General features: G+C 43.6%; 1 protein-coding gene across 1 annotated transcript in view; it reads left to right on the forward strand.

Annotated features, from left to right (window-relative positions):
• The window catches only part of CA8 (carbonic anhydrase 8), a 106,585-nt gene that overhangs the window by 61,256 nt on the left and 31,424 nt on the right, over window positions 1-13,905 (forward strand). The window contains exon 4 of the mRNA XM_033935034.1: window positions 11,028-11,123. Within this exon, the coding sequence (XP_033790925.1) occupies window positions 11,028-11,123 (96 nt within the window). The remainder of the gene's footprint in view (window positions 1-11,027; window positions 11,124-13,905) is intronic.

Here is a 13,905-nt window from a genome sequence, read left to right on the forward strand (position 1 = left end):
GGGATTACCAGAGAGACTCTGACCTATGCTAGGTCACCCAGTCTCGGTTTATCTCCGGACTGGGTCGACATATGGCACAGTGAGATCAGCAGTAAGATAGTGCCCTGTATTTCACACGGGTATCTCATTTTGTCTCTTAGGGTCCCTGCAGATTGAGCCTTTGTCTGTTGGTAACTGTCCTTCTTATTTGGGCCTCTATGCTGTGCTGCATGTGTCTAGTAGTGGCATAGGATATATATGCCTAAAAGTTTATATGGTTTATATATGCCTAACAGTTTCCAAGTTCGGGATGTCTCTATGGGCATAATGACACTTCACATCTTCCTGCGGCCAGGACTCTCTTTCTCTATTTCTGAGAGGGCCTGGACTTCAGATTTCAATGCTTATCACGCTGGTTTCTCCTGTCGCCATCTTCTCATGGCACATGCTAGACGGACCCCCCCGAACAGACAGGATGGGCCGTGCAGCTCCTTCTAACCAGGAGCCAGCTACCTATTCTATCAAACCCGTGGAGGAGTGCGCGCTATGTGGCTGTTAGCCTCATCCTTAAAGTTCTCATTAGTGATCTGAGCTTTGTCTGATACCTGTTGTTTTCCACGGGGCGGTAGATTCAGCATCTTGATTGCATCTAGTACATATTCACTTTAAAGGACATACGTATTTTGCTCACTTTGCATGGAGATTTCTTTCTTCTTACAGATCCTACAGTTCTCATCCTGCCGTTCCCTGACCTTCTGCATTTCATTCTGAAGGGATCTTGACTTCTTCCAATGACTCTTCAGACTTTCTCATGAGGGAGAAGACGCTATAATGTCAGGTCAGGGGGCTGTTAACATTTTTCAGGATGCTTGCAACTTTGCATCCTCCTCAGGTTTACAGTTCAGTCTTGGAGTCTCTATGTTTTGTGTTTCCCTTTTAAGTGTTACTGGTCCTCAGAGCAGTTCTTGTAGTTCTTCAGGAACTATGGGACGTTGTTCCACTTACTGCATGGTGCCCAAGACGGGGGCATTGGGCAGGCTGGATCCCATTCTGCTGAATTAGTTTCTCTGGGTTACACATTTCTGCAGCAAACTGGGAGAATATTTAAATTTTCACTATGAACTCCTAATCGGCACTAGATTTGCTTGCCTCTCTTGAAGCAGCGCTTTCGGTTTTGGCACATGCCATTTCACCTACTCAAGGCTTCACAAACATTTTAGAAAATGTGGGCAGTGGTACCGTTTTGGCGCTACCAGGCGATTCACCTAATTTCTTCTTGACTGACTGTTTGATTCAGACGTCTTCCAGTCGGGCCATTTGACTGACACGAAAAGGGTGGTTTCTTTTCCTAGTTCTTTGGACATGAATCTTCAAATTTGCACAGCACTCTTTTCTCCTGTATTATTTATAGGTATATCGGGGACATGTTTTTATTAATATAGGAGAGAAATGTGTTTCTTCCCAGAGACTAGGGTGATGGGTCTCAGTTTCAGGTTTGCATTCTTCTTCGGTCACCATCTCTAAGAATAAGGGATTCTGTACAGGTTCTAGGATCCTTGTTGCTGACTCCACTGGGAACTTCGATTTGCTTTCCTATTATAATGCTACAGAAGTCGCTTTTGTTCCGGTGGTTCCCGGTATCTCAGGGCTCCAATTATTTGGTAAGCTCCTCACGCATCGTTCTGTATGATTTGGTGGCTCAGCGAGATTTCTCTTTTCAAAGGCATGCCTCGGTCTTTGCTGGACTAGCTCATGGCCACCGAACATCCTGGGCTGTTGGGTTGGGGGGCTCGGTGCCTTCCATCTTCAGCTCCAGGAGTCTGGTCTTAAGAGGTGACTCAGTACTTGTTCATTCTTCTACTCTGGAGCATGGTCAGGCTACCATTTCTGGAGCTTCAGACCATTCTTCCGGAATGACGCTGAAGGTCTTTTCAGTCAGTATTATGATGGGGTATTTCTCTACAGCCTGGGCAGTAGGTGATGTACTCAGTTGGTGGGTAAATTTGTGGTTCTACTTTAATGGGTGGACCCTCATCTTCTTCTTCTGTTGGCAGATCATTTTATGGGTCAGGAAAAGAGTTTGGATAGACTTTTTCTCTGCAAAATCTGAGCATGGCCCATTTATTGTATGCTACGGTGTACAGCACTGTGTACACTCTAGAAAGTGTAAATGTTAGTAATAGCGAAATCTTCTACATCCTGGATATTGAGAATTTTGGCTCAGGCGTTCCAGCTCTTTTTATGGAAGTGAGATCTCCTGGAACTAGACCTCATGGCCTCGTCTCAAAATTCTAAGCTTCCTAGCTTCTTCAGCGGGCACAAGGAGTGGGAGTCAGAGGGAGTAGCAGCTATGGTAGTGAGTGTCACACGGCAAATGCACTGAAGGCCTTTCAATCCCTATGTCATCTGGTACATTTACTGTGTTTGTGTACACTATTTGGCTTGATAAAAGAGGCCCCATGTGCTCTACAGAGAAATCAGTGCTAGGGTCTATTTCCAAGGAGAAGCCAGTTGTAGAAAAATAATCTCTAAAAACTCCAAAGATGAGAGCTCCCAGTGAAAAGAGAATGAAACTATGTTTTTTATATTCCTACAGCACTGTTATGTTTCAACAATTTTTATTGACAACTGGAACAAACAGGTACAACAATAAAGGCCCCATTAAATCCTCCCACCTCCAACCATAATCCAGCAAAGTCCCCTGGAACCCAAACTAAGAAAATCCCAACAATTAGGGAAGCTACCCTATTAGTCAGGAGCCCAAACTCTTATGACTCCCCAAACTATTAAGCCTCAGGGAGCTGAAACTATCCGGTACCAAAATTATATAATGGCAGCCATTCTTTTAAGTTGCAAGCAGCTGCTCAGTCCAAAGCTTCCCCTTTGACCTGGTCATGCAAGCCACCCAGGTGGAAACAGGAAGCTGCATCAGAGGGGAAGCTTTGGGCTGAGCAGCCGCTTGCAATTTAAGAGAACAGCTGCCGAGCCAGGGCCCATCTGAAAAGAAAATATTGATTTTGAAACTGAAAGGTGACCACAAAGTTAAGAGGAAGGGAGGAAGATGGGCCAAAAAGGGGAATAGGTTAAGTGGTGTTTGAGGTTTATCTTGTGCCATCAGGAGCATGTGGGAAAGCAGCGGTGGGGAAGTGAGGAGGCAGGATAACTCGATGGAATTGGGGTGGAGAATGAGAAGGGGGCTGGATACTCAATGGAATAGGGGTGGAGAGAGAGAGAGAGAAGGGGCAGATGATGGAAGAGAGAGAAAGAAGAGGGCAGGCGGATGGCAGTTGGAAGGTTCAACTAAAAGGGGAAAAGCCTTGAAAAAGCTCTAGGTGAAACATGTCGGCTGTCACTAACGCCGACTGTGAAATCACAATTATTGAAAGCACTTATTTGTATTAAAGAAAATACTACATTTGACAAATAGAACAATTATATTACATTAGAAAAAGTAATTATACATTAAATTAAGAAGTGAACCAATGACGATTTGGCACATAAAGCTTAAGCTTTGAGTTGTGTCACTGAAGTTCATATAAAACTGAAAGCATTTGAAGAGGGGTGATAATAAAGTATGTTTAAGAAGTTTATAGACATACTCTGATAGAAGTATAAGTAAGACTATCCCAGAGAAAATTGATCCAAAGAAATAAAAAATTTACATTTGTACAGTATTAGTGGACATGCACCACTGTTTCTGTGCTGTTGCATTGTATGCAGAGCCTGGCTTCTTTATGGTTTAGTTTTTGTATACATATTTCTATTTTTACCCCCACCCCTTTTATCAAAGCGCAGAAGAGGTTTGTAGCACTGAATGCTCTGCACTGCTCTGATGCTCATAGAGCAGATGTTGCCTGGTGTGCCGCAGGGCAGTCCTGCATTCAGGGGCCCGGAGCTGACAGGGGACCCGGGCTCCCCCAGGGTCCTAGGCAGTGTTCTAAGGCAGGGGCGCTAGTAGCTCGCCAAGGCAAAGTGAGTCGATCACCCAGGACTCACTTTGTCTTGGCGATCTAATCTATCGAGCCGATAAGTCTTCTTCTCCCCGACGTCAATTCTGCAGTCGGAGAGGAAGTTCGGGCCAGCCAATCGCTGCCTGGCTGGGCGGAACTTCCTCTCCGATTGCAGAATTGACGTCAGGGTGAGCATGCGTTGGCGTCGGCTTTGGGGCCTGTTATCCATTGGTGGGTCCTGTTCCCCGATGGCAGCGGCAGTGGCAGTGGCTTGGGGAACGGCAGGGAGAAAGAAAGAAAGGGGGCAAGCAGGGAAACAGAAGGAAAGAAGAGAAACAGAAAAAAAGAAAGAAAGGTCAGGGAGAGAGGAAGAAAAAGTTGGGGGAGGGAATGAGGTGTGGAGGAGAGAAAGCATACAGGCTGATAGAAGGGAAGAAAGATTGGATGCACAGTCAGAAGAAGAAAGTGCAACCAGAAATCACCAGACAAGGTAGGAAAAATGATTTTATTTTAAATTTAGCAAAGTGGAGGCAGTATTACCACAGTTTTCAAAGGAATTTGCCCAAATAACTTAATAGTTAACTGGGTAAATTCCCAGAGATGAAAACTTCCCTTCACTTACTATGCACAGTTCTGAATTTATATCTGCTGTCTATATTTTACAATATGGTCACCTTTTACTAAACCGCAATAGTGGTTTTTAGCGCAGGGAGCCTATGAGCGTCAAGAGCAGCGCTGGGCATTCATAGAAACATAGAAACATAGAAAGGTGACGGCAGAAAAGGGCCACAGCCCATCAAGTCTGCCCACTCTACTGACCCACCCCATTAAGTCTGAGTGCTGATGACTTAGTTCCTTAGCTCGACCCTCGTAGGGATCCCACGTGGATATCCCATCTATTTTTAAAGTCGAGCACGTTGGCGGCCTTGATCACCTGCATCGGAAGTTTGTTCCAATGATCCACCACCCTTTCCGTGAAGAAGTACTTCCTGGCGTCACCACTAAATTTCCCTCCTCTGAGTTTAAGCGGGTGCCCCCTTGTGACCGAGGGTCCCATGGGAAAGAATATGTCATTTTCCATCTCGACACGACCTGTGACGTATTTAAATGTCTCAATCATGTCACCCCTTTCCCTGCGCTCCTCTAGAGTATAGAGCTGCAATTTGCCCAGTCTTTCTTCGTATGAGAGACCCTTGAGTCCGGAGACCATTCTAGTGGCCATACGCTGGACCGACTCGGCTCGAAGCACATCTTTACGGTAATGCGGCCTCCAGAATTGCACACAGTATTCCAGATGAGGTCTCACTAATGATCTGTAAAGTGGCATGATGACTTCAGGTTTGCGGCTGACGAAGCTTCTCTTGATACATCCCATCATTTGCCTTGCCTTGGATGAGGCCTTCTCTACTTGTTTGGCAGCCTTCATGTCTGCACTGATGATAACTCCCAAGTCCCGTTCTTCTGAAGTCCTAGCTAGTGCTTCTCCATTCAAGGTGTATGTTCTGCATGGATTTCTACTGCCAAGATGCATGACCTTACACTTCTTAGCGTTGAAGCCCAGCTGCCATGTCGAGGACCAGTTTTCTAACGTGATCAGATCTTGCGTCATACTATCCACGAGATTGCTTTCACTTACTATATTACACAGTTTGGCGTCGTCAGCGAACAGTGTTACTTTACCCTGAAGCCCCCGGGTCAAGTCCCCTATGAATATGTTGAAAAGGGATGGTCCCAGGACTGATCCCTGCGGCACTCCGCTAGTCACCTCCGATGTCTCAGAGAGGGTGCCGTTGACCACCACTCTCTGAAGTCTTCCACTCAGCCAATCAGTGACCCATGCAGTTAGTTTCTCACCCAACCCCATCGATTTCATCTTGTTTAATAATCTGCGGTGCGGGACACTGTCGAAAGCTTTACTGAAATCCAAGTACACTATGTCTAGAGACTCTCCCGAGTCTAGCTTTCCTGTCACCCAGTTAAAGAAGCTGATAAGATTGGATTGGCATGACCTGCCCCTAGTGAATCCATGTTGACAGGGATCCCTCAGATTTCCCTCATCCAATATTGTGTCTAATTTACCTTTAAGCAGGGTTTCCATGAGTTTACACACTATTGATGTGAGACTCACTGGCCTGTAATTCGCAGCCTCTGCTTTGCAGCCCTTTTTGTGCAGAGGAACAACGTTGGCTGTTTTCCAGTCTAGGGGGACTCTCCCCGTACCTAGGGAGAGATTGAAGAGCGTGGCTAACGGTTTCGCCAGAACATCCTGCGCTAAAAACTGCTATTGTGGTTTAATAAAAAGGATGGAGGGTATATTTGTCTATTTTTGTATGGTTGTTACTGAGGTGACAATGCATAGAGTCATCTGCCTTGACCTCTTTGAAAAAAACCCAGAATAGGAATGATAATTAACATTTTCTCAGCGTATAGTGTGCTTTGTGTTTTTTAATTTTATTATTGGTAGATCATTTTGACTTGGTCATTTTAAAGTAGCTCACAAGCTCAAAAAGTTTGGGCACCTCTGAGCTACAGCGTTGAAACTGTGTATTTCTATTTTATTCCCCCTTTTACAAAACTGTGGAGCGTTTTTTAGCGCCAGCCATGGTGGTAGCAGCTCTGATGCTCAGAATTCTATGAGTGTCAGGGCTGTTACCACTGTGGCTAAAATCCACACTACAGTTTTGTAAAAGGGTGAGGGGTTAGTTTGTGATGACATATTCCATACTAGGCGAAGGTGTTTTCTGTGTTCTGTGTGTTTGAAAAACATGGTTTTCTGTTAGGATTGACGGTGTAGGATTGATCTGTGCTGGTCTGGCTTGTTTAGTTTTACAGAGCTGTCATCTGGAGCTGTCATCCGCCGGCTCATCGGGGATCGATCAGAAGAGTGCTGAGTGTGACGGACAGCGGCTATCTGGAGGAGACAAGCGCAGTAAGTCCTGAGTGACAGTGAGATACTGCAGTGATGGACAAGTTTTGAAAAGGAAAGAACTAGACTCTGAACAAAATTTGGAGCCAGATGAGAACCCAAGTATGAGTGGGGGTCAAAAGAAAGCAAAGATGGTTAGCGCAAGCAAATTCTCTGGCATAAGGCAATATAGCGAAAGCTATATTTCAGTTGGATTTACTTTCACTGGAGATGCAAACAAACCAACTCCACTGTGCGTGGTGTGTGGTGAAAAGCTAGCTAACAGTGCTATGGTCCCAAGCAAACTTAAACGCCATCTCCAAACGAAACACCCTTCGCTTCAAAACAAGAATGCGGACTATTTTGTTCGCCTGCGTGACAACACGGAGAAACAGGCAACTTTCATGAGAAAAACCACAAAGGTAAATGAAAGAGTTCTTAAAGCTAGCTATCAAATTGCTGAACTTATAGCCAAGTCAAAAAAGTCGCACACTGTGGCAGAGACATTAATACTTCCTGCCTGCAAAGCTATTGTAGAGGAGATACTCGGACCTGAAGCAGCTAAGGAAATAGCCAAAGTCCCTCTCTCAGACAACACAATTTCCAGACGTATTAATGACATGTCTGCAGACATCGAAAGTGTGGTTTTGGAAAAGATCCGTATCAGTGAGAAATTTGCATTGCAACTTGACGAGTCTACTGATATCAGTGGACATGCTCAACTCTTGGCCAATGTGCGTTTTGTTGATGGTGATGCAATTAGAGAAAACTTCTTTTTTTGCAAGGCATTGCCAGAAAAAACAACAGGAGAAGAAATTTTTCGGGTCACATCAGAATACCTTGAAAAAGGAGGACTTAAGTGGGAAAACTGCACAAGTGTCTGCACCGATGGAGCTGCAGCCATGGTCGGGCGCACCAAAGGCTTTGTAAGCAGAGTGAAGGAAAGAAATCCAGATGTGATTGTTACGCATTGTTTTTTACACCGCGAGGCCCTCGTAGCCAAGACTTTACCAGCAGTCCTAGTTCATGTGTTGGATGATGTTGTGTGCATGGTAAACTTTGTAAAGTCACGACCCGTGAAAAGTCGCATATTTGCAGCTTTGTGTGAGGAAATGGGAGCGAAGCATAAAACCAAATACAGAGAGAGACTGAGAGCTGTTGACGAAGAGCTACGTGTGTGTCTTTCTTCGATTCCAGCCAGAATATCAGCTTTGTGTTCTGCCAAACAGGCCCAGGTTTCGCACTGAATAAAGTATTTTATAATTTTTCACTATTCTGTTTACTTAATATTTCATAATAAAGTAATTATAAAATACTTTCTTTGTGTTTATTTGATTCCTATTCAAGAGAATTACTTTATATATAGTCAATATAGGCACAGAGTTAAATTTTTTAACATTTTCTAATGGTGGTGTGCCTCGTGATTTTTTTCATGAAACAAGTGTGCCTTTGCCCAAAAAAGGTTGAAAAACACTGTCATAGAGTTCCTATGAGCAGTGCAGAGCATTCTGCGCACTGGCCGGTGCTAAAAACCTTTTCCTCACTTTTGTAAAAGGGGGTGGTGGGGGGGGTGGAGATTAGTTTGTGATTACTTATTCCATATTGGGAAGGGTGTTTCTGTGTTCTGTGTGTATGAAAGACATGGTTTTCTGTTAGCATTGACCAACATGATGGAAAAATAAAGGTGGAAAGGTGGAATAACAAAGGTGGAAAAAAAGAATTTATTTTAAATGTATTTCCTGGAATATGTTAGCTTTGGGATATGTGCCTCACAGATCTAGGGTGAGACAGTAGGCAATTTATGCAGTATTCAGCACCAGCAATTCCAACCACAAAAGAAAAGAAGCCATCAAGGGTAGAAGTTAAAACAAGGATCCCATGGAACTAAAAGCGCAATGGCCTAAAAAAGAAAGTGGCCATGGCATGGGGTCCATAAGGATCCTCATTTTTTTTCAACTCCCGCAGATCTCATGGATCCCACTAAGGTTTTCAGGATCCATGAGTGAAAAGCAAGTCGGTGGGAAGGGAAGGAAGGGGGAATTAGTTCAGAGATGTTTGGGGATTGCATAGAAGAAAAACTGTACACTGTCACTGGTATGGTAATCTTTGTTGTTTGTTTTGAATTTTAAAATAAAAGAAAAGAAAGAAATCAAGTGGAAATAAGTAAATAAGAAAACAGGTAAATAAATGGGGGCAGGGCAAGGCCAGGGGCCCCAGTGTATTTATGTGCCTAGGGGCCCTTGAAGAATTATTTTCAGCAGCACATACCCAGACAGTGCTGTTGAAAATGCCTGGTTAGTGATCAGTCCGAAATGGCTATTTGGGGGGCATTCTAACTGCATTAAAAAAAAGAAATACTGATACCACTGTCTGAATATTACTATAGCTATAGAAATAATAAGTAGTAGTAGTAGTAGAAGAAGTAAATCTAACATGTTTAGTGGCCAGGATTGCACATGCAAACTGAAATGAAGTGCATGGTAAAATCTGATGCTTTTCACTTTATTGATCCTATTTTTCCATGATTGACATTGTTGACTCTTATTTTTCTTTTCCAGGGCTTAGGAGCATGAATCTTACACCCAAAATTTCTCTTGGGCTTTTTTTTTTTCTTTTTAAAAATACATTTATTTATTTATTTATTTATTTATTCAATTTCCTATACTGTTCTCCCAAGGGAGCTCAGAATGGTTTACATGAATTTATTCCGGTACTCAAGCATTTTTCCCTGTCTATCCTTACTAAGCTCTTCTTGAGGAGACTTATATATAAGCACATAAGCGTTGCCTCTGCCGGGTCAGACCAGGGGTCCATCGTGCCCGGCAATCCGCTCCCGCGGCGGCCCCCCAGGTCCATGACCTGAAAGTGTTCCCTACCTAACCTAAAATATCCATACCCTATTCGCTCAATGTCCTGTAAGGTAAACCTCTAGCTGTACCCTGTTATCCCCTTCGCTTCCAGGAAGTCATCCAGTCCCTTTTTGAACCCCAGAATTGTACTCTGTCCTATCACCTCTCCGGGAAGCGCGTTCCAGGTGTCCACCACCCTCTGAGTGAAGAAGAACCTCCTTGCATTCGTTATGAATCTGTCTCCTCTCAGTTTTTCTGAATGACTTCTTGTTTTAGTTGTCCCTGCTAGTCTAAAGAATCTGTCCCTCTCCACCTTCTCTATGCCTTTCATGATTTTATAAGTTTCTATCATGTCCCCTCTCAGTCTCCGCTTCTCCAGGGTAAAGAGCCCCAGCCTGTCCAACCGTTCGGCATATGAAAGGTTCTCCATACCCTTTATCATCCTCATTGCCCTCCTCTGGACCCTCTCGAGTATTGCCATGTCCTTCTTGAGGTATGGCGACCAGTATTGGACGCAGTATTCCAGATGTGGGCGCACCATTGCTCGATACAGTGGCAGGATAACTTCTTTTGTTCTGGTAGTGATACCTTTTTTGATAATGCCCAACATTCTGTTCGCTTTTTTTGAGGCCGCTGCACATTGTGCCGCCTGCTTCATTGTGTTATCCACCAATACCCCCAGATCTTTTTCTTGGCTGCCTTCCCCGAGTACCCTCCCTCCCATCGACTTAAAAAAACAAAACAAAAAACCCCTCCAACAATCAAAACCACTTAACCAACTGTTGTTTTTTTACAAAGACTTGCGCAGGGTCACAACCTCAGGGTGCTGAGGCTTTAGCCGTAACCACTGTGCCACACTCTCCCTGGCATGTGTAGAGCTCTTCAGCTAAATGCACCCATCTATTTTTTGGGGGGCACAGTAATTTATTTAAATTGGTTTGGGGCCCGTTGACATCTTCACTATAGTAGGTCTTTGGTTGTGAGCCAGTTTTTGTTTATTTGTACACATCCAGGAAGGGGTGTGTGTGCTATTTTTGTTCTATTTTGGTCTTTGAATATTTACATTTGGGGTGGGGGGGAGGATATTACTAATTCAAATAGGGTATGGTTATTGGGAAAATCTATGCTTCTGTGTTTTATTGAATAATCATTGGATGGGTGGGTGGGTGGGAGGAAATAGTTGGTTATGTATATTTGTAAGTTGAATGTGCTTTATTGACATATGTGATATTTTTGTGTATTGCACTATTTAAGTTTGGAAAATCAATAAAGAATTACAAAAAATAAAAATAAACTACAAATTAGTGGCAGCATATATTGACATTCTCTGTCATTTCTTTGCAGCTCCATCTGACGCACTGGAATTCAACTCTATACAGCAGTATTGATGAGGCATTGGGGAAACCTAATGGAATAGCTATTATTTCATTGTTTGTACAGGTAATAATTTAAGAGTTCTGTTATTACTCAGAATGGATGTAACTCGTAACGATGTTTCCATCTTCCTAATCTGGTAAAGTGTAAGATGCCTCTTTGTTTCTATTTCATTGTTAATTGATTTTCTATATCCACATACAACTTTTGGGAGGAATTATTAGGAGCGATGGGTTAGAAGATCATTATATTTTTTCTTTAAAAATATGATAGTAATTTTGTTTTACTATGAGTGAATATGCTCTATAATTTTATTCCATCTTCATGCTATATAAGGAACCTCTGTTTATACCACATCTTTTTGAATTCTGTTAGTTTACTATCCCACCACTTCCTGTGATACATTATTCTAAGCATCCACCACAGGCCATAAAAAATTGTCTGAGGTTGCTTTTAAGTTTCCCTCCTTGCAACTTCATTTTATGTTCTCTAATTCTGTATCCCCTCTGATTTTGTTTCTTGCTCTCTTTTAAGAATTACTACTATTACTATTACACCGAGGAGGGTGGGGGTGGGAGGAGGGAAAATGTACATTTTACAAAGCTGACATATTGCAATTAATAAATACTGTTTTCCACCTTTGCTGTTTGATTATTGTTTTACTCCTACTGTGCCTCTTCTGTTTGTCTCAGTTCTTTTTCTTAACTTTCTCCAAGATCTTCTGTCCTTTTGACACTTCTCTAAATCCAGCATTCATCTTTTTCTAAGTGTCTCTGCCTATCATGTCCAGTATCTTCCCTCTGTGTCCCCATCCCCATCCTCTCCCCTCATCTGCAGTATATTCTCTGTGTTCCTATCTTACTTTGTCCAGCCTCCCCCTCTGTATCCCTATCCTTCCTCTCCTCTTGTGTCCAGTATTGTCCTTCTTTGTTCCCTCCACAGGCAGCTTTTTTTTCTGTGGCCTTGTACCTCTCCATGTCTCTTCATCCTGCTCCCATTACCCTCCCTGGTCTGGCATCTCTTTCTTTCTACTTCTGTTGGTCCAGTGTCCCTCCCTCCCTCCCTCTCCCCTGGTCCAGTCTATATCTTTTCTCTCCACCCTTCCAGTCATAAGAACATAAGAATTGCCGCTGCTGGGTCAGACCAGTGGTCCATCGTGCCCAGCAGTCCGCTCACGTGACAGCCCTTAGGTCAAAGACCAGTGCCCTAACTGAAACTAGGCTTACCTGTGTACGTTCTGGTTCAGCAGGAACTTGTCTAACTTTGTCTTGAATCCCTGGAGGGTGTTTTCCCCTATAACAGCCTCCGGAAGAGTGTTCCAGTTTTCTACCACTCTCTGGGTGAAGAAGAACTTCCTTATGTTTGTATGGAATCTATCCCCTTTTAACTTTAGAGAGTTCCCTCTCGTTCTCTCTACCTTGGAGAGGGTGAACAACCTGTCTTTATCTACTAACCCCCTCTTTTACTAAGTTACGCTAGTGTTTTTAATGTGCGTTACGCACCAAGAACTAATGCCAGCTCAATGCTGGCATTAGCGTCTAGCGCACAAGGCAATGCAGCGGGCGCTAAGCGCACACTAGAACCACTAGCGCAGCTTAGTAAAAGGAGCCCTAAGTCTATTCCCTTCATTATCTTGAATGTTTCAATCATGTCTCCTCTCAGTCTCCTTTTTCAAGGGAGAAGAGGCCCAGTCCAACATTTGCTTCCTCTCTTCCCACTCATCTTTGCTCTATAACAAGAAAAATATGTAATATAAATAGATGTTAATTTGGAGAATGCACTACCTTATAACTTAGCTCTGTGTAATATTTAAGAACAGATACTTAGAGCATTTAAGGAAGAGCCAGAATTTTATTCTACAGAACGAGTTTATTTACAAGATTATGCAGGCAATGCAGTAATTTTAGTTATAATTTGGGAATCTTTAAACAAGGGAAATGTGTCACAAGATAAAATATTGTTAAACTGGATTAGAAGTAACTCAATCTGAAAAAGGCCCAAAAAGTATTCTTTCTTCTTATTGTTGCTTCTGGTTAGAAGGGTAAAGAAGGTCTGTTTGCAGAGGGTAGCTTAAAGAGATGATGGTCCCTTGTAGGAAGAAAAGCTCTTCAGTTGTAGATTAGCTGGGAGAGGAACATAGAGGCATAGATGTAGAGATTCTAGCAAGGTGTGTTACAGATGTCTAGCGGCGATCCAAAGAGGAGGAGCTTATGTGAATCTTTCCTGTTATGGACCATAGAAGCTGGAAATCAGTTCCAATCATAGCAGGAATAGTGTCCAATCACAACTCAGGGACAATTCAAACTTGTTTTTTTGCTAAATCTGGTGATAACCTCCTTCCCACTGGCAGGTTGGTCTGCTATATGAAGCATCAGCCCAAGGCAGAGAGGGCATTGAAAGCTGCCTCTCTGGTTGACAGAGCTTTTCCTCACAGGAAGTTGCATCAGAGAGGCAGAATGTGGCAGAGGAAAGGCTTTGTCAGTCAGAGAGGCAGCTTTCGGTGCCCTCTTTTCCATGGACTGCTGCTGTGTGTGGAGGACTGACCTGATGGCAGGGAGGTTTGGAAGCTGGAGCGATGACGGCCTGGATGCTAGGAAGAAGAGGGCCAAGAGAGAGGGAAGGCACAACTTCAAGCAGCCCTGGGCATTTTGCAGGGCTTACTCAATGGTAGCTATGCCTCTGGCAGGAAATGTTGCTGATGCCTGACCATGTCTCTGAGACAGATTCTTGGACCATCTTCTCCCCAACTGAGAGCTTGGCCTGCCTCAGGACCTGGGAATCCAATATCTGGCCTCATGACTCTCCCAGATGCCCTATAGTTAGAGCACACCCAGGGTCTCTCCAGGGA

This window comes from Geotrypetes seraphini, chromosome 2 (genome assembly GCF_902459505.1).
Source record: "Geotrypetes seraphini chromosome 2, aGeoSer1.1, whole genome shotgun sequence".
Taxonomy (NCBI): Eukaryota; Metazoa; Chordata; class Amphibia; order Gymnophiona; family Dermophiidae; genus Geotrypetes; species Geotrypetes seraphini.